Raw genomic sequence first — 19,971 nt, 5'->3', positions numbered from 1 at the left:
GTCATGTTTCATTACCACCGCCAGCTGATGGCAACTGTCCCATTAAATACATCTCAGTGAATGTTCACTCTTTGCTTTAAGTAATAATCTACACGACAGGTCCAAAATTCAAGGACCAATGCATGCCGATTTAACACAGACGCAGCACTGCTGCACGGAACAGCATCCGCCAAACACGGGAGCAAAACACATCCATCTTGCGGGTTCACGTTCAAGTGGCGCCGTAATGACAGTCAAAAAGGCTGAATTCAACTGTGGCGACTGTTTCTATCAGACTTGAACTGTAGTGATTTGCCATACTTCTACCTTCTACTGTCCTATAGGCGGTCACGGAAACCCAGGACGCGCGGTTCAGGGAAGCTGAACTGCGTGTGATCGGCGAACTGGAGTCGCCATACGACTGAAAAGAAGATCGACGTTCTACGCTCACAGACCGTCCTGCACCATTTTCCGCCACAAATGCTGACAGTACAATGACTACAAAATGACTACGATATTTAAAGAGCTGATCTCATGGTGGATCCCGTCAACCTCTATACATCATGCCCTGGTCTTTTGACTTCTCCAGCAGGTGAGCGCTGAGCGCCGTCCCAGTTACCACTACTAAGCTCAAACTTCACAGTTGCATGATGTTCTCCTCATGGTTCAACCTCGTACTCTACAGCTTCGAATTCTTACTATTCCTATTCTATCTCGGAACCTGCGCGCCCAATCTTCGAGGCCTTTATCGTTATGGGCCAATGCTCGCATTAATATTTGACACGGCATCCACCGTTGTGGTCTGCGCCGATACGTACCTTGTCTGTTTCCTTTACTTCTATTGTCATCGAAAGGTAGTCTTACGAGATGACATCGCAGAGTCTTCTTGTCTACCAGGGTGAGAATTCAGGCTTGTAGTAGCCTAAGCTTACTGACATGTAGGGCTGACGCTCGTTCCAGATGATGCCCTACACGTCCACTCTATAACACTATCCGCAAACGTCTTTCTCACCGGCTGCTCTGTATTACTCGAGCAATTATTCCTCATTTACCGCTTTCGAAACCTGTTAGTAGCCCGTCACGCCCTCCAATATGGTCTTACTAACTCTAGACAGCACCGACAGTCTTTACATCACTTTTACGCTCTGCTTTCTTGTTTCGATTCATGTACGCCACCATGTCTCCGTGATCTCGAAACCACCTCAACTTAGTGATCACTGACAGACTGCGGTTACACTCGGAGGCACCATTTATGTAGCCTCTCATACTCAAGATGCGTCCGCTACAGGTCACGTAGCTTCGATCGGCAACATGTAAGTATTATCTGTACTGCTTTAATATATATGCTGATGTTCGCCTTTGCTGGGATAAGCATCTCGTACAGCCTCAGAGCAGTTACCGATATCGCAATAGCAGGGTCACTGGTCTATGCCCTGGCAAGAGTCAAGACCGTGGACCCATCGACAAAAAGGTTCGTCATCAACCCCCGTACACGGTCCATTGCCTCACCTAGCTAGTATCATGCACCGCGTCTCCGTTAATACGATGTCCTGGGGTCTAGTCTCCGCACTATTCACCCTAGCGACGCTCATATTGTTTTTCGTCGATAGATCCGGTGCGTACGCAGCGGACTTTTCTTTCACGTCGCTGACACTAGGAAGTTTCTTCGGTGTTTTTCTCTTGCCTGGGACGCGTATACAGCCTGACAGTTCTCGTCAATATGACGGTACATAAAGTGTCGCGGTTCAAATCCCCTGGTGTACACACGAACGGCGAAATAGAGCTTCAGTCTGCGCAGTTTAATTCGATGTGTACGTCGAACCAACTTGAAATGAGTTCAAATATTTGGGATGTTCACTACTAGGTATAGATGCTACTACAAGGCCGGAACAGACACGACGAATCTCCAATGACTGGGTAAGCATCTTGTTAATATCACGCCAACTACGACTCCTGACATGTAGCAAGTAGAGTAGACTTGGACCAACCACAGGATGATGACCCCAAAGGTACCTACAAGAAAAAACATCCAGGAATACAAGGTCATCAAAACCTGGTTCTCGTTTACTTTATCCATGTATAGCTCCCTCTACTTTGTAGTTAACCAATAAAACAGTAATTATATAAATGCATAAACGAAAACAATTCCCGAACCCGCCTTGCCCTACTTACTTCCGATATGCCTCGTCGTAAAGCGCATCCTTATTCTCCACCAACTTCTCCAGCACCCCCGCCCTCCACCTCCAAAGCTCCCGTTCCTCACATTTGATCCACCAATGGTTCAGCGCGTTCCTCATCGACATCCTCAACGCGGGGTCGGCTTGCAAGAGGCAGTCAATAAAGTCCTTGGCTACACAACCCAACCATGAGCTCGGTGTTTGAGGTAAAGAGAGACGGAGAACGAACGTACCGTCAGAACTAGCACCCGCTCTGTCTAACAAGGTCCACTTGATCTTCGGGTCTGGAGCTGTTGTCTCGTCTGAAGGGAACTCATTTGTGAGCCTGCGTGCATCAGTGAGCGAGACCACCAACAAAAAAAGAAAAGAGAGCTGACATTTCGAATACAACAACCCCCACACTCCAACTATCCGCCAGATAATCATACATCCCAACCTGCCTCTTCTTGACATACGTCTCCGGAGCCCGGTAGTACGAGGTTCCACAGTTCGTCTACAGTACACAATCAGTTAACGACGAACGAACAGCATGTTGGTTTAAACTTTACGCACGCGAAGCATAGTGAGGTGGTCTACGACCTTGGCCAGCCCAAAGTCGGCGATCTTGACGAGTGGGGGGTCGGTCTTGGTTAGGAGGATGTTCTAATTGTGGATTATCTTGTGAGAAAGGAAGAGGAGGAGGAGAAGGGGGGATTACTTCAGGCTTGATGTCTCTGTGTGTGACGCCGCGATCGTGGAGGTACTGTCAGATGAGGTAGACGATTAGCGTTCGGGCGATTTCATGAAAGCAAGAAAGTAGACTCACCTTGACAGCTTCACAGATCTGCCAAGTAATGAGCTTCGTCGCGCCTTCGCTCCGTGTCAAGCCTTTATTAATATACTCAAACAAACTCCCCCCCTCAACCAGCTCCATAACTAAATCTAACAATGACATAGTACATTCAGAACAAACCAACAAGAGACTCGGGCTCACTGATCGAATTATCATTCTCATGATCATACACATCCTTCAACTTGCAGATATTCGGATGGTCGACATTACTCATAATGTTCACCTCCCTCGCCATGTTGCGCCGGACCGTACGCGCTTGGCCGGGGGACCTAGGGAGTAGGATGATCTTGATGGCGACGAACTCTCCGGTTTTCAAAGACATCCCCTTGCTCACCGTGCCGAAACTCCCTTCGCCGATTTTGTGGGCTATGTCGTAGTGCTTGTAGAGTTCGCCGCGGTCGTATTCCTTGAGGCTTGTCTTGTGGGTGTGGAAGACGAAGCCTGCGGGAGGGATGTGAAAGTCGGAAAAGAGAAGGCTAAGAGACAGAGGCGTACGATAATCCTCAGTTTCCTGTGGCATTGTCGTTCCAAAGGCGATTTCGTCTCCGTCCTTGAGGATGCATAATTTGTTCACACCGAGCTTAACGTCGTTGACCTGAGATCCGGTCAGTCACCAACCCCAGCAAAAGCAAAACAGGCTCACCCAAGTCCCATTGCTGGAAAAATCAGTCACAACGGCCGTCTTGTGCTCCCACCGAATCTCGCAATGACGGTTACCTGCGTGGCATCAACAAGAATTTCTTAGCAGCCAAAGGTTTACTTTTACTCACTAACTCTCGTCCCAGGAAGAACAACATTATTCGTGTACGGATTCCGCCCGATTTTGATGAGGCTGTTAATCGTAAAGAAGTCGATGCGGACGAGGTTGGTGGCATTGCGTGGGTGGAGGGAGCCCCAGAGGTCGTGGTCGATGAAGTTTGGTGCGTCCATGGGGGAGGATGTAGGAAGTCGGTCGGGGTGAATGGAGTGGGATGGACTTTTATGGAGCCAGGCCATTGTTTGGCATGTTTGGACATGCTGCCACTGGAAACGGGTGCTTTGTCCTCCATGGAAAAGCTTCCTCTGGTGGTTGAATGATGGTGCCAAGACACCACTTTACTCGGCCGTGACGGTGGAGACTGGCAAGTTTCTGGAAGCCTGTACGATGACATGCACCCTGCACCTGAACATTTCGTCAGTACAGGCAAAGAGATAATAGAATTTTTTCAGCGACAGGTTTCTCCGGAAGCAGACTGAATGCGTCCTCGTTGAAAGGCCATCGTCTCCCAAAAGACCGTCGACGTTGACAACAATGCCCTGCAACGCGAGGATACCTGACGATTGAAAGATACGTACCAAAGATTCATCCCGAAATTAACCCTCCAAAGTTAAGCTGACCACACAGGAGTTGGCGAGTCGCAAGACAAGCACCAGGCGCTTTGACCGATCCAAGCACAGGCGCTAAATGCTTAACGCGTAGTCAATGACTGGCTAGCAAAGAATCTTGGAAGTGAATGTACGCCATGTGTCCCACAGTCCAGTTCCGACTCTTCTCCCTCCAGACGATAATCACGAGCATAACGCGCGTTAACTCCCGAAGACCATGACAGCAGATGTAGCGTGTACGCGTCGTTCGCTAGTGCGGTGTCGAAGCGAGAAGTAAAGCAGCCTACAGACTGACAACCTATATCTGATAAGGAAGGGTACACGATGGAAGGAAAAGGCCAGATACCATTTTGGCTTGGATTCAGATCAAAATGATTTTGCTCCCGATTAGGACTTTGCTAGCTTCAACCATGATCAACTTTCATTGACCTCGCATTCTACTCAATCTACGTTTTCTTCCTGTCGGAAGGAAAGGTGTTGTGATTGATTGAGCCATGTTATCGCCAGCGACGCGCAAATCCATCAACACTAGCCGCCAGACAGCCAGTGCTAGTGACCAGCGTACTGATCGACATAGCTTTCGGTATCTTCGTCCCTTTTCATCAATCCAGGTCAACGCTCAACCCCGCATCTGACTGTCCCCTCACAGACGTTCTATCCCTATATTTGGTTATGCGCTCAATATCACAGCAACAAGAAATATGCTAGCCTTTGCTATTCCCCCTGCCCTTGCTGACACCTTCTGTCGGCTTCCGAGTTGCTACATAACTCCCCTCTGCAGACTCATGTGTATGTATGGCCTTGGTTCTCTGAAAACTCGTCCTCGATGTGATGGAGCGCTTGCAAACTGACACGGCAATCTTGTAGCCCGACGCTGCGAACACTTTCAATGGGAGAGGGAAGGAGAGGAACGATGAAGATGTGGGATGACGAGGGTGCCCCTTCATGCTCTGGGTGGCCCATGTGCGATGGTGGGGGCCTGTGCATGACGGTCGTAACACGTCTTAAGCAGGTCGACAACATCTCTGCATTCGTCACGAAGGTGGTGTATTGTCGCCATTCTCTTCTTTTGAGCTCAGGCACAAACTATTCCCGAACGTGTTCACCTTTGCTAAATTCACGTCCTTTACCTGAACTTCTGCAATATACTCGTCATCGACGACGACCCGACGCAAGCGCACTGTAGCGACCTCTAAGCCAAATAAAGGCATACTACTACTGGTACGATCGCGGGCTATACAATGATAATCCAACATCTCTACTCTGCGTCACCGCTCAGATCCCCCCACCAGTTCTTTATCTCCACCTTCTACACTCGCACTAAGGATACATCTCTTCAGGACAGCATGTCTCAGGAACGCGTCAACCGCCCTAACTTGGTTCCAGGAGCAAGGACACGCACTAAAGTGTGGCGGCGGCGTTTGCTACTCTCTGAATGTGACAATCAAGAGCATGGTGTTTATGAAAGAGGGAGACGTGGAGGGGTAGTGATTACGAGGTTCCCATCCGCGGATGCCCTCCGCGTGTATGAACTAGGTTCACCACAACGACAACCCACTCTGTGTTCTGACTGTGATGTGCTTGACTCGTGATCTACATGCGAAGGCTTGGTCGTGGCGTCATTTATCTTCAACTTGATGAAGACATCATTACGTTCCAATGCAACCGCATACTGTTCCCGTGAATATCCACCCACCTGCGACCAAGACAATAATTCAGAACGGGTGCTTTCTCCAAGTCCGTCTTCACGGTAATCGAGTCCCCCATGATTTGAATGCGCTGATAGGATCACAAGATACAGTCGACCAATGCCTGAATATCTAATCCAATATGGTACGCACTATACCATGTCCCATCTTCCATGTTCTAAATGTTTTCATGCCAGTGGTGAGGATGCGAAAGTGCAAGCATGACTATCCCGCGAATGTTAAAAGTCGAATCCAAGCCAGTCTTAGACTACTTCCGAGTGCACTTGATCAACCTCGCGTCCTTTCACCCTCTACTTCTCCGTCTCTCTTACGTTTCGCCAGTCGACCTCCTGGTTTCGTAAACATACGTGATTCGTATCCCACCTTCGCGGCAAGTCACAAACATACCCTCATCGTTCAAAAGTTAAACCGGGTACCCCGTAACGCAGGCTATTGGCAACAGTGCCTAATTCAGTCCTCAAAGGTATACCAGCTTAAACACACGGGTCAACAGATATTCGTACTCTACACTACCACCCCAGAACCATGAAATCTTGGGAGGAATCAGGAAGATAACATCCATTCCCGCGAGTTAACCACAGCCGAGAACTTCTTGGCTCTAGACGGGTGCTTTCCGTAAATTCTCATGGGTACTTAATTCCGCCATATTCGACCGAGGGATTAACGTTAAGCAGATAGATTGATAGGATCAAAAGCAGTCTCGACATCTAAATCGATGTGACAGGCAGCGTGAACTGCCTATAATCACTGCGAAACGGTCTCTATGGCATTTCGTGATGGGTACCCTTACTTCTCGGTGCATCGATGTTCGTCACGGTCACTGGGGTATGCTCTATGTTTCGTACACTTAACAAGATAGATCCCAACGGTTAAGGAATCTGAGGTGTGTTGCCACACAGCGCCACAAGTATACACCCTACCCATTTCGTTTGCATCAGAAACCCGAACCCACCTGCAGATCCTGGCATTAAGCGCTACGTCCCTAACCCCATGGGCAGATATTATCACCATGGCAAGTACCTCAAGTGATTGGTACTCTGACAGGAAACTTGGTCACGCCAAGGCTAATCGATCATCCCAAAAAAAATGAGCTTCAAAAATACATTCGTTTTGTTTCGTGTGCGCTATGTATGTACAACGTTTGGTCAAGAAGGAAAAATGCTGTTACAATGGGACGTTGGAAAGCAGGGAGGGTATCAACCATGAATGAATCGTGAAGATAATAAGTAAAAAATGCAGTCATAAATAAATCCTTGTCCGTTCAAATTTCGTTGCAAGTCCAAAAGGATGTGTACGTCTTATCATCCGCAACATCTTACCGTCTCGCTTCCCAATTCACCACAATCGTCCTCTTCTTCTGAGTGACCCACGGCGCTATCGCTCTCGGAATCTCAACCTCCCTCGCAACATACACCTCCAAATGCACCCTCCTCAACCCCGGCCTCCTCATCAGCTTAGTCACCACCTCCAAACAGGCCTTATCGAACTTCCTCGGCGCATGGAAGGGATATGACGGAATCTTCACAACCAACTCCTGCAAGCGCGGCAACAACACATGCTCCCCTGCCAACCCGGCAATGAGATCAAACGGATACACAAGGAGCAACAAGTCCAGGGTCAAGATCGTCTGCGCCGCAGGGAGCCGGAAGACTGGAAGAAGGCCCGCGCTAGAGAAGGACGAAGGGAATAGCCGAAGTGAGAGCGCCTTCAAACTGCACCGCGAATGACACAACAGCGCAGCCAACGACCCCGTCGGGATACTCTGCGGAGACTGGTGAATCGTGATATCCTCCAAAGCCGGCAAGACGAGATGGTCCAACAAATTCGCGTTATTCACGACCAACTTTGAAAGATATCGCATCTCCAATCTCTTGATCGGGATCATGTCGCCCGCAGAGGAAGGGTGGCGTACTCGCAAATGACAATGCTGGACCCTGGGCGTGCGGTGCAAGACCGAGAGATGGTCTTCGAGCCGATCCTCTTCCGCAAAGTAGCTCGTCAGTTGGGCCCAGGGGAGCCGGAGACTGTGCGCGACGGGTCTCACGCCCTGGATGAATACATTATCCAGCTTTGGCGCTAGTTCGTACGCGCCACAGACGAACCGCTCCGGCTGGCCGATGACAATTAGCTTGAGGTAGCGCAACATGGGGAGTCTCCCACCGATGGGAGCGAACCGCGAGAGGTTCTGACCTTTGCCTAGGATTCGGACGGATTCCCAGCGGTGTTTCTCGTGGAAGAGGAGTTGGAGGATGGTGTCGCCGTAGTCGGAGATGTCGTGCATGATGCAGTCGAATGTGAGCGGGGAGCCCCGGGAATTACGGAGGAACGCGGCTAAGGCTGATATGCGGCCTGGGTGGTTCGCGTCGAGGTCGATGGAGAAGCCCGACCAGAGGGAGGGTAGGGCATCGGCAATGCCTCGCCACCTTCGGCATACGTGAGTGAGCAGCCGAGGAGCTTCGGCGACGTTATGGACAAAGGGGAGTTGAGGGCGGTCGTATTGGAGGTGTAAGAAGATGTCGGTAAGGATTTCGGTCGGAAGTTGTTGGATGGGAGATAGAACGTCAGTCGGACAGGGTGTTATGTCGCCGAAATGCGTAGGCGCAGCGTGTTTTGGAGATGGCAGCGCCTTGAAAGCGTCTCTGAGCATTCTCCGGGGCTTTGAGTGGTGAGAATCGCGTATACTAGCAGAGGCACTGTGCAAGGCTCTAGCGGTGGTCATGATTAATTCGGCATCGACAGAGTGCATGAGGGAGCTGCAGGTCATTATAAGCGCCACGTCGTACAACAGAATGAGCAACGAACCTATGAAACAGAGGGAATGGACGAGTCGTGAAGCAGGCTGTTCATCAGGACTGCAGCCCCTCGTTTATGAAGGTTAGCGCTACCTTCGACTCTTCTTCTTCACAGGGTTACCCCGAGTGAGAGTTTCCGGAAAGCTATAGACCCGATTGAGAATTTCGTTTGACAGGGCGGTCTAACCACACTCACCGGAACACGATCGGCGTACTATTTACTGGCCTTCCAGAAAAGTATTTCATCGTCCGGGAATAAGAAGGGGAAACATTCTGATGTGAGCCATCAAATCCGACTTCGAAGCTGGAAACGAGACAGTCGCGGTAGGTACTGGAAGAACTTACCAGAGATGAGGGTGCTGGAGATTGTGCAGTAAATTGAAGCCTGAAATGGAGACGTGGAGTAATGAGAAGGTGGAGGAAAAGAGAAATATGAAGCTCAGAACACCGTACCTGGGTATTTATGTGATCGGCCACAAAACGGAGACCAAACGGGAGCAAATATCATAAGCATCAAAGATCCACGAGCGCAGGAGGTATAATACGTCACGAACTGCAGGATCGCAGAGGGTCATCGAGAGATATTCAAAAACGAGTCAAAATCCAACGCAACGAAGGTTATCGACTAAAGCACACATAATGAGCTCAAGAGTCCGTCCGAGTTTGACGAGATCAGGAATAGTACATACCAATGCCATGGAATCGTCAGACGTTCTAGAATCCCAGCGCCTCTTCGTAAAGAAGGAACCAAGTCTCCATTAGTCCAATCTCTTTTTGTCCGCTCGGGGTTGCAGAACCAGCGCATCCCTTCCTCCATGCTTGACATATCTTCCCTCGGGAAACAGGGCACTGAAACCCAAGTTCGAAGGGTCGCGGGGGAGGAAAGGACGGGACCGACCGTAGCAAGGCGAGAACACGAAACCTTTTTGCATAAACCGATCGACCGACATGACGGAAGACATAAAGAAACACGCGCTCGGGTGCAATTCCCCTCTTCTGTGGGGAACTCTTGTCGACGTTTATGTCAATATGAACCCGAGCTCAGAACGCTCCCTGGATCCGACAAGTAGAATTAGACGAGAAGAAGTACGTAGTACGTTAGGTACGGTAGCACCCTAAACGAAGATAGATGAGACAGGTGTGTGCAAGTGTATTGCAAAGGACATCTAGTGAAAGTGGTGAACCCCGAGTTGTTCGAGTCCGAGTCCGATTCGGCAAAATATCGAGGGACGAACCTGGCCACGTGAGAGGTACAACACGCAGACGCAGGCAGGATGTGCCATTGCCACTCTGTGACAGCCAACCTGACATTCCACCAGCCACATCTTGGAAGAATCTGAACCATTACTGCGCAACGACATCGGTACAGTTGATAGAGCGACGACTGTCAACAGCAACAGAAACCTATCCTACCAGATCGTTGATACACTAGGTAAATGAACATTGAACAAAATCCACGTTCACTTGTTGTATGACTGTACGTTATATATACTTAAAGTAAAGAGAAGGGAACATATAGGGTAAAAAGGGAACAACAGGAACAACAAAAGAGAGACTCGAAACGAGGATGAATGTGGCTGGTATTGGGTAGCGATGGAGAGGCACAGAGAGTAACTATGGCGGAATATAATCAATCAAAAACAAAACAATATGATCCTCGCATGATGAAAGTGGGTCGTGGGGTGCATAAGCAGACAATAATAATGTGACTATACTGTGGTATGACCAAAATGACAACAAAGGAAATAAGGGGAAAAACAGGAAGGATCCGTCCACCGTCAAACCGGATGCGGTATGCTCGACTCTATAGCAGGCCACATTCCCGAAGATGCAGTTGCAGAAGGATATCCTGAATTGCACTTAGGACGACTGCGAACAGTAGTTAGCACAGTAGCATAGTCAAGGAACAACCGACGTACATTTGATTTGTTGTGTATCTGTAGCACAAGTATAGTGCGCATATATCTGCTTGGTTGCAGCACTCTGATTGAGGCTAACAAACCGATGCAATAGGTAATCACAAGCCGCATCATAGTTATCGCCACCTGGAAACCAGGGTCAGCCAGTCGGGGATGACAATGACAGCTCACACACCTGTGTAGTCAGGGAAGTAATCGCTCAGCGGTGACCGTGGCAGTTTGTCGGCAAACAGATCAATTTTGTTGAGGAATAGGATCTTTAGATGTCATATAAGCGAAAAAAATATAGGACAGAGAATGGATATACGTACAATAGACGTCTTGACGAACCATCGTGAGTTGCATATCGAGTCAAACAGCGTGAGAGCCTCTTGCATACGGTTCTATTTCAAATACCGTGAGGGAAGCGACAGAAGAAGACAGCATTAAGACGTACCACGCTCTCGTCTTCATACAGCATCTGATCGTATTCGCTCAAACTGACCAAGAAGACCAATGCCGTGACGTTCTCGAAGCAATGAATCCACTTCTTCCGCTCACTACGCTGACCACCGACATCAAACAGCTTGTACGTCAACTCTCCAACCTTGAATGTTGTCTCCGTAATACCAGTCGTCTTCACTCGCGATCGGAGGATGTCTTGGTCTGTAGGCATGTAGCCAGGACCGGCCATGCGGTCGAGTGAGTTGAAGTAATAGACAGCCGAGTCGTTCAATTGAAATTCCCGTGAGCGACGAACGGCTTCCCGGACACCAGGGTCCCTCCACAAAGAGCGAATAGCATCAGCGACGTCTCGGGGAAGCACGTCAGTCTCAAGCTGACCGGGCAGCGCAACGATAGTAGCACGACGAGCATCGTTTTGAGGCGATAGAGAGAGGTCTAGCTGGGGCATGGCATCGAGAATAGCACTGAACAGTATACCCAGTCAGTGTTCACGAAATATTTTAGGGGTCATAACAGCATCATACCGCATGGACTGGATAGTGTTGGAGAAGATGATTTCCTTGTAAGAATCCCGTTCTTGATCGTTGTAACCGCCATGGTGGATAAGCTTCATCTGCTTCAACACCGTCGACTGTAACGGCGGGAATCCTCCTATTGAGCACCCCAGCATCAAGAGACATATCAGATACGGACCTTGCCAGACTCTCCAGCACCCAGCAATAGCATTTTAATCTCATTCTTCGCCATCATCCTGTCCCGCTTGAGCTGGTTTTCGATTTCATCGTTGCCTAACAGCTTTGTCAACCGCTGCCACTACCGAGGAGAATGAACAGGTACGCACGGGCCTTGGCCTCCTCATCAACGCCAGTAGACTGTACACAACCCATTGGAGCTCGGTAATAGGATTAAGGGATAAAATGAAGGAATGGATGGAGGCGGCTGCTGGGCCAAAGCAAGAAAAAGCAACAACGTCGGGAAAAACAAAAGTAGGGATCGCCCCCTTCGGCTTGCTATGGAGCCACATTTGTCATTTGTTGTTATTTGTTTGGCTAAAACATCCTATCTCGGCTGAGCGCGCCCCTGATACGGTTGGCTAAATTATCTCTCGCGCTCACCTCCTATAATAGCGTACTCTGCCCGTCCATAGAACACAATCGATGAAATTGTTACCTTCATTGCCATGGAAAAGATATACCGTCGTCAATCAAGACCTCTCTAGCTTGGTTGCATCTATAACTACTCTGCCGGCCGGTTCCCCATGAAACGGACCTTTTGACCATATGTATTTTTCATGTTCTCGGTCGCCTTTCCCTATCAAATTAGAATTCCTAAAGCGCGCGCGCGTGAAAGCCTGTCTATTCTGATGGATCTGATATTACTTGATGGTTTCTTTGATTGACTTTCAGGATCTGGATTGGGTACAATCATCAAACCTGTGACCTTCGTTCAAGTTACGGTTCCCATTGTACCCTAAAAGCACCGTTCCTTGTACCAAGTATATCCCGTTTCTCTGATGATCCGATAACTGCACCTGTGACCGGCGAAACCTGCTTCGACTGCTTGAAACCATCCGGCCCCTACAAAAAGACAAGAGCTGATTGCTGTTTCATTGAGCGAAGGCCATCAGCCGACCTTGACGCCTAATCATACGAACGTGCTTCCGTAATCCAGGGAAAGATTGCTGCCGGTCCAACCTAAAATGGTCTTGGCGAACCTCCTTCATGAACTCCTAAATCACAACTTTTAAATGCAAAACACCGGCGCGTGCCTCCTATACCCTCGAACATGATCGTTTACTCTCTTGTTTTGAATACCGGTCTATTACGGTTCCGTACATTCACCGTGCGACTCGGACACGGGGCCATCGGGACATCTCTACATCCTCCCATGTTTTAAACTGACCAACGCCGACTCGGAATCCGACCAGCGCATCCGATTTTCCCAAGCGTTAACTTCCTGTCCCAAGGGGCCTGCTGCCACGGAGGATCAAGAAATGTACTCTTTCGACTTCACTGCTAAAATTAAAGTCGGTCCGATATCTGACGAGTTTGAAACGCCGAGGCTATGTATGGATTCACTCTGGTCACAAAGTTACCAACAGTACTCTGCAGCCCGCTGAATAAGACGTATTTACAGTACTCGATCTGAACCCGCCGTGATCCACAGTTAACTGTATTCAAGTCTATCACGGAAACTGAAATACTGATCTCTTCCCGCCATTCTCCCGCTGATTCAAGAACCATTTTACCCGGATCCTGTCCCGAGACGAAATGGAATGAATCGATGTTTCCTCCGAGCGCCAAGAGAAATCAAGATACGAAACCATTCGATGAGACGCAGCTTTCGAAATGATCATTGACCAGTTGCCGTTCTTAACAATGTTCGTGGAACGCTTGCGAAATGATAGACCATAACGCGCTGAAAACGCCACATTTATTGTGGCCCCGTATGAACCTGTGCTGCCGATTCATTACGCCCTCATCTGATTCGATGATGCTTATGAATCCGTTCATGACCCAACAAGCAAAGATAACCCAACAGTCATGATTATGTTGCGCTTTGCCCGAATTGTTACATTTATTCCCTGAGTAGTGGATTGTCTAGAATGTAGAGACGGGGGAACTGGGTAATTGGTTGTGATAGCAAGTCCTATTGCTTCTTGCGGAGAGAAAGGGTTGACACCGCTGAATGGACCTTCCTCCTGAGTACGGGTTGTATGTCCCGTGCCCAGGCCTGCAGAGGACGAATAAAAATGGGATGATATGATTTGGAAACTGGCCGCAGATGATGTCCGAGGAAGGAGCGTGGGAGGAACTACATTTCATGGATACATTCATACACTTCCCGCAGTGTTTGCCTTCTAGACCTATGGCCGTGGCGAAGGTTAGCTTGTAATCAAATTCAGGACTTGTACGTCTCAGCCAGACATGTTGACGTTCAACAGGCCTCGTGTTGTTCAGCTGGACCCATTATCAGTGGCACCAAATAGTCAGTCATGACAGGACAGTTAACGAATATCTGTCCGGCTTCCTGTCGCCGTATGTAAGCAATTGAGGATGACGTGCTCCAAGGCTCCGAGAGTTCAAATTCGTTTCGTCAAGTCGAGGTACGGCACCAAATCTTTGTACAACGGTCGTCGCAAGGTAGTCCAAAGCGAGTCCAAAGCGGATGATACGGACTAGCTGATAATTCCGCACCTGCAGGGTCGCACAATCGAGCCACGGTCGAAGCACCTATGGGCGAATACGATTATCTCTCGCACCGAATCACCGTGGCACAATCTATCCTCCGTATCGGCAATTGAAATTGAATATGCGGTATGCGATACCAACGGAGTACTTCTTCCATGTCGGATACAATGGAATTCTCTTCGCATTTACTATACAAATTTGGAGCTACTTACTTCCTATCGCCATTTCTCAGTAGGCCGTCCCATGTGTTGGCAGACCATTGGGAAATATCTGCTTGAAAAGCGTAGGGTAGTGTCGTTCTCCGACATCAGGATGGCTCCTAAAATATAGGTCAGATAAATCTAGAATGATAAACAGCTTAAGGTAGACCAACTTCACTCTGCCCACAAGGTTAACATGCCCAGAAGTCTGCGTAGAAAACTCAGGGAAGTTCACGGCTGAAAAAACCATAGTCAGAAACAGTCACAGTAAGCCATGAGTCATAAGGGACCAACAATCAGTGTCGGGTAGCTTTCCCCTCGCATCGCGTAATTTTAAGATCTCCTCTGGGACTGCGGATAAGTATGCAAGTCAGCGAAAAGGCCGGTATTACAGCATCAGGTAAGTAACGCACAATTCAAAATATATGCAGGATCGGTCACTTTGACGTCTAGCCCAATATTATGGAAGAAAGGTATAGAATATCTAGGGCTCGTCGATCCTAAAGGAGGTGAGAGGACCCTGTGGGATGTGGCGCGCGCAATGCCTTGGGTGGCGAATTCCAATGCTACATAGAATAGAATCTCTATCAGAAAACCAGATCCTGTGGCGCAGAGCAGATCATGTCATTGTCAGATTCACCTCGACCAAAGTTGACCTAAGTATGAATGGAATACCGTAAGCCCCTCCCGTAAGAAATAATTAGAAAACATTGTACGTTACCACAAAAGTTCCCGGTACCGGGGAAGCATCGATCCACTCTCCCGCCAGATTTTGTACCTGTAATCCCGGATGATCCGATGCTTGTAGTAGCTAGTACGCAGATCAGATCATGTTTAAACAAACAAACAGGGATTGGCGTACTATAGTTAAAAAGCCTGCATCATAATGCGGCCCTACGCCCTGGTTCGACGGCGACCGCTCGTTCACCACCGGATACTGCACCATCTTGCTCCGATGCTGCATAAGCTCAGGTGCGTCGTAAAACCGCGCCAACCCATCTGGGCCGAGCCCAAGCGCCTCAGCTAGAACCTTGACGAAATTGTCTGCCAACTCTTGCACCTGCTGGAGGTATCTCTCCAGGGTCGCTTTGAACCCAGGAATCAGGTCCTCGTCCGGCCACTGAGGAAAGGAAAGCGTCAGCTGAATAGTGTGTGTGGTAAACAATGGAGTCAGCAGATACGCGCCTGAGACGGTCCCCACAAACGCTTGTAATCTGGATCTCCAGGCTTCCATTGACACTCATGGGGCGTGGCAATATCAAACTGTTCCCTCATATCCACGTTTCCTTTAGTGTACTCCGCACCGAATTGAGAATATCCCAGGAAATGGGGCGAGTTGCGCATTCGGATCTTTTCCTTAGCTTCTTGAGGGAGAGCAAATAGTCGAGGAAGGTACGAGACGAGTTCTTTGACAAGAATAGGGTCCACAGTCGTGTTTGATAGGTAGAGAAATCCTACGTTGATAGCGGCGTTGCGAAGCTCGGAGATAAGTTGCGGTCTGGTATTCGGAGAGGCAGATAGGGAATAGTCGAGAATTGGTATTGAGGAGAAGTTTCCTGAAGCTGAACTTGACGACATTTTGGAGTGTAACCTTGAAAGACCAGCTGAGAGATAAAGGACTGCAATTATAGGGAGTCTGTGTCAGATGTTGTGCGATGAGTACATGATGGCGCGATCATTACATTTATAGTGTCAGACTTCCTTGATATGTTTAAGAGGCTGGACACATCCACAGAAACTGTAACGCATCTTACTTTCTGTTGCAGACTTTTATCGTCGTCGCCGTCCAGGAACGATCGAACAGGGGGGAGATGAGCAAAAGTGCATTTTCCTTTTTGAAAAGGCATTTCCGCTTCGGTCCGATCTGCCGAAGCTAGCTTTGAACTCGTTCCCAAACGACGAGGAAAGAATATCTGAAGGCTTAGTGATGCGTCCTCTCAGATTCGAAACAGGCTCTGAGCCCGGAAGTTCCGTCTTGGCATCGATGGCCTATAAAGGATACTTTTGGTAACGGAAAGGTGCTACATCGTTGCCGGGGCAACAGAGCTCTCTTTAAGTATAATATTAAGCAGGAACTGCCGCTACGCATACGAAATTCTATCAAAGTGATGGCATTGAGAAGGAGGTTTCGTACAAGACCCAAGTCCGTCGATCCCCCTGGTGCAACACTATAACAACTTGTCGGCGCTTTCTTGTCGCGGTGGCACAGGTCGAGCGGGGTTTGAGTGAGTGGAGGCTGTCATGCCTCGGTTGGAAGAACTCTCCAGGCAGAACGGACATTGACTCAGAGTCGTGAGGTAGCCTCGAGGCAGGTTGCCATAGGCCAATTTCCCTGCAGGAAGGTGGTGCCGTACAAGAAAGAGTAAGTAGTCCGCCACCCCAATTCGCAGTAGTTAGAATAGAACGTTGATAGCCTGGATAGGTTGTAGACGTCTTTTTCAGCGTTTCACATGCTTGGATGGAGTTTAACGAGTCGAGGCGCAAAGGTTCGGAAGGTGGCGTGAAGGAGGAAATGATTTTCGAGGTGGGTGGATAGGCAAAAGGTCTTGAAGGTGGAAAGGCAGGCAGGTCATCACCTACTACTCACTGCAACCAGGTGGGATTTGATTGTTGATGATTCCTTGCGTTCCGGTCTCTGTTTCTTTTTTCGTTCAAGACTTCCTAGAGCGATGCGCCACTGTAGTAGAAAGATGTGAATGTAGCTTATCGAAACGGAAACTTGCATGAAGGACAAACCTATCGTGGTTTGATATAGTGTAGTGCCATGGGCCACGAACAGTGTGGTGCTGTTGCGTGCAGTGCCGGTCTCTGGGATCGAATATAGCTCTCGCAGTGACTAGGAGGAGAGCGGGAACTTTGCAAGCAACGAATGTGAAAATGTCAACGGAGGGACAGCAACCGACAGAAGGCGAAAGTACATGAATTCTCGAACCTTAACACTTAGTGAGTAGCAAATCCCTTGATAATGCTCATGCCCTCGCTTCCCTGTGTTCAATTTCAAGTCTGTGCAGGTGCTAGTACATCGACATTTGCTTGAAGCTTCGTGCTGTCTCATATGCTTCAACGGCCGACCAATGGTCTGTGATTTGAGATACAATCTTTTTGCTCTCGGGTTTGCTATGGACGAGTAAAGATTAATCTGAAGCTGTAGATGGATTTTTTTGGCATAAGACTCCCGGATTTCTCATGTCGGACCAGTGACCAGACCATGTATACCTTAAAACTTGGTGCCCAGTGCCGACGGAAGCGGAGCTCGAGACTGAGCGGAGAACGTTCATGAAAGGTGGATGATCATGATATCGAAGAATTAAGGATCGGCTGCCACCAATGTACATCCGCTTAGAAATGAAGTGACACTGTCTCAAGCAATGCCCAAAGGATAGAGGGTTTATGATGTGCCAGAGGAATGGCATGCTCTTTTCAAGTTGGCTCTTGAACTCTGAATACGGCGAGCGTTATTCCTTCCAAAACCATAGCCACAATGGCGACGAGGATACCCTTAGCATAAAGGACGGACGGATCTTGATTTGGTTCTTCCAGATACTCTGAATGTCCGATGCTGACTTCGAGTTCTGCTATTTATCCCTCCAATATGCTCATGTCTTCGCTTTCCTGCATATCTTTGGACATAATAAGGAAATTCAAGTCTATGACAGTACTTGCACGTCTACATTTGCTTCGTGTTATTGTCTCAGCTTCCCATATTGCTTCAGCGGCTCGCCAATGGCCTGGGAGTGGGCTTTGAATCAACTTCGTGATTGTCAAACTCTGCGGTGTACTCCTTTTCAGTTGCGTTGATTACTTTTCTTCAGACTCCGATTCAAGGCTTGAACTTAATGTGCGACTCGAGTGTTTCAAGCCGACTGCTGATCCCTGACTATGAACGTTATTCCTTTCAGGGCCATAGCTACAATAGCGAAGAGGGTACACTCTCTCGTGAGAATAGCGTGTACGTGCGGTAAGATTTTAATAGACAATCAGTATGATCGCCTCATTATTGAGAGAAGTCGTCATAGAATTTTCGTCTAATCATAATATCACAGGTGGGTTTCACTTCGCCATGGTCAACCTCCATCTAATAATTTACTTCACTTTGGGATAGTGCCGGCGAAAGTGTGCTCACTCACCAGAGTTCGTTGGATGTAGACATCTCAAGTCCTTCATACTCCCATTCGGCATGCTTTCTCTCCGAAATACATGTACGTCCCAAGAAGACGATGAGCCCCGCTTCGACGAGTGTCGAAAGCAACAATATGGCATAGGGCACGAACATCAGTCGCTCGATGTATGTCAATCCGAAGAGCAAGAATGCGACGGCGACCAGCCATAACGTCCCGATGAGCAACAAGGTTATGATGCACCATAAGGTGGACACCACTGGAGATTTCTTCGGTATATGCTGATATTTAGATTCGAGGTAAAGGACCGCGAAGTGATGAGTGTATGTAAGGAAGACGGCACTTGTGATAATCCAAAAAGGATGGTCAAAATAATCGGGATTGGGAAGAACTGTGCTCCAGAAAATGATGAGGGTGCTCAAGAAAAGGGATGCGGGAGTGACGGCCTTCATTACGAGTGTTGCGCGATATCTGGGGGCGGGGGATATCTCAATCTGGGGTCGTTCTGCCATAGCTGTCGTATACACGACCCGCATCAATCAGTTTTATACCATTGCAGGGGCCTTTACTCCGGTGTGAAAAGGCCGGGGAGCCGCAGTTTCAATGTATTTTTGAACATAGTGCTGTAGAAGGCCTGGCCGAGCGGGCGCGCTTGTGCGGGTTCAAGCTCAGAGTTCGAGCTATGAGCAAACCTTACCACAAGGCCGGGCATTTCTAGGCTGAGCTGAACTGAGCTATGCCGGACATAGGACTTAAATACCGGCTCTTCACAACTCAAGGGGTGGTAACTGAGAGCATATATCCCCTAAAGTCTTCGTGATACGGGCCTAAAAGCCGGAGATAACACCCGGACTGCCGTACGCCCGGAGTTATGGGTGGGTTTTAACCATCTGCCTAGCACTGAAACAGATATCAGACTGCCAACAAAGCCGTTGTGCCTGGATGTGCTAGATGCTAGGCACGTCACGGTTGTAAAGGGAGATTCAGACGAAGAACGTAAACCGTGACCTCATGTCATTGTTGTGGTAAACTGATACGCGCAGATCAGCATCCAACTACGAGCCGCAAGATGGAACCCTGCAAACCACTACCTCAGCTCGCAGACACTGTCTTTCTGGTGTCATAAACAGGCACCTAGCAAGGCAGGAAACGTCATCGCCACCATTATCACGCGCCCTGTCCTTGTTCCTCGTCAGTCTTCTGGAATCAACTAAGACTCGTTCTCGGGTCATATCCCACCTGAAT

General features: G+C 48.8%; 6 protein-coding genes across 6 annotated transcripts; 1 reads left to right on the top strand and 5 right to left on the bottom strand.

The window, feature by feature from the left end:
- Nucleotides 1-846: 846 nt before the first annotated feature.
- Nucleotides 847-1,955, top strand: EV420DRAFT_1639630 (uncharacterized protein; the record flags this gene model as incomplete). Its single annotated transcript, XM_060476996.1, has 9 exons — nt 847-877; nt 922-1,045; nt 1,095-1,146; nt 1,204-1,292; nt 1,364-1,450; nt 1,497-1,594; nt 1,641-1,790; nt 1,844-1,896; nt 1,944-1,955. 9 exons carry the CDS (start codon nt 847-849, stop codon nt 1,953-1,955), a joined length of 696 nt encoding a protein of 231 aa, XP_060334023.1.
- Nucleotides 1,956-2,147: 192 nt separating this feature from the next.
- EV420DRAFT_1477138 (kinase-like domain-containing protein) lies at nt 2,148-3,918 on the bottom strand (the record flags this gene model as incomplete). Its single annotated transcript, XM_060469396.1, has 10 exons — nt 2,148-2,329; nt 2,390-2,481; nt 2,534-2,649; nt 2,709-2,798; nt 2,854-2,898; nt 2,962-3,077; nt 3,130-3,429; nt 3,484-3,583; nt 3,632-3,705; nt 3,759-3,918. 10 exons carry the CDS (start codon nt 3,916-3,918, stop codon nt 2,148-2,150), a joined length of 1,275 nt encoding a protein of 424 aa, XP_060334022.1.
- A 3,208-nt stretch (nt 3,919-7,126) lies between these two features.
- On the bottom strand, nt 7,127-9,288 carry EV420DRAFT_1185512 (uncharacterized protein). Its single transcript, XM_060466260.1, has 3 exons — nt 9,051-9,288; nt 8,865-8,998; nt 7,127-8,815 (listed from the first exon to the last, which is right to left on the bottom strand). The coding sequence occupies exon 3, from the start codon at nt 8,806-8,808 to the stop codon at nt 7,378-7,380; it is 1,431 nt and encodes a 476-aa protein (XP_060334021.1). The 5' UTR covers nt 8,809-8,815; nt 8,865-8,998; nt 9,051-9,288; the 3' UTR covers nt 7,127-7,377.
- A 1,370-nt stretch (nt 9,289-10,658) lies between these two features.
- Nucleotides 10,659-12,104, bottom strand: EV420DRAFT_1619034 (heterotrimeric G-protein alpha subunit, GPA1-like protein; the record flags this gene model as incomplete). Its single annotated transcript, XM_060475422.1, has 8 exons — nt 10,659-10,723; nt 10,774-10,899; nt 10,949-11,030; nt 11,085-11,156; nt 11,210-11,681; nt 11,742-11,848; nt 11,911-12,005; nt 12,059-12,104. 8 exons carry the CDS (start codon nt 12,102-12,104, stop codon nt 10,659-10,661), a joined length of 1,065 nt encoding a protein of 354 aa, XP_060334020.1.
- Nucleotides 12,105-14,636: 2,532 nt separating this feature from the next.
- EV420DRAFT_1734713 (uncharacterized protein) lies at nt 14,637-16,582 on the bottom strand (the record flags this gene model as incomplete). The annotated part of the gene is made up of 7 exons (XM_060479989.1): nt 15,794-16,582; nt 15,471-15,728; nt 15,330-15,419; nt 15,022-15,190; nt 14,903-14,959; nt 14,782-14,845; nt 14,637-14,727 (listed from the first exon to the last, which is right to left on the bottom strand). Exons 1-7 carry the CDS (start codon nt 16,184-16,186, stop codon nt 14,637-14,639), a joined length of 1,122 nt encoding a protein of 373 aa, XP_060334019.1. The 5' UTR covers nt 16,187-16,582.
- Nucleotides 16,583-18,614: 2,032 nt separating this feature from the next.
- On the bottom strand, nt 18,615-19,554 carry EV420DRAFT_1185151 (uncharacterized protein). The gene is made up of 2 exons (XM_060466258.1): nt 18,736-19,554; nt 18,615-18,677 (listed from the first exon to the last, which is right to left on the bottom strand). Exons 1-2 carry the CDS (start codon nt 19,260-19,262, stop codon nt 18,659-18,661), a joined length of 546 nt encoding a protein of 181 aa, XP_060334018.1. The 5' UTR covers nt 19,263-19,554; the 3' UTR covers nt 18,615-18,658.
- Nucleotides 19,555-19,971: the final 417 nt, after the last annotated feature.

The sequence above is a fragment of the Desarmillaria tabescens genome, assembly GCF_030435595.1.
Source record: "Desarmillaria tabescens strain CCBAS 213 chromosome Unknown EV420scaffold_9, whole genome shotgun sequence".
In the NCBI taxonomy this organism is placed as follows: domain Eukaryota; kingdom Fungi; phylum Basidiomycota; class Agaricomycetes; order Agaricales; family Physalacriaceae; genus Desarmillaria; species Desarmillaria tabescens.
Note: the sequence above shows the minus strand (reverse complement) of the source record. Positions and strands in the feature narration are given on the sequence as shown.

Bases quoted from the DNA above. Each gene is read 5' to 3' on its own strand.
- EV420DRAFT_1185512 (XM_060466260.1), bottom strand. From the start codon at position 8,808: ATGCACTCTGTCGATGCCGAATTAATCATGACCACCGCTAGAGCCTTG.
- EV420DRAFT_1185151 (XM_060466258.1), bottom strand. From the start codon at position 19,262: ATGCGGGTCGTGTATACGACAGCTATGGCAGAACGACCCCAGATTGAG.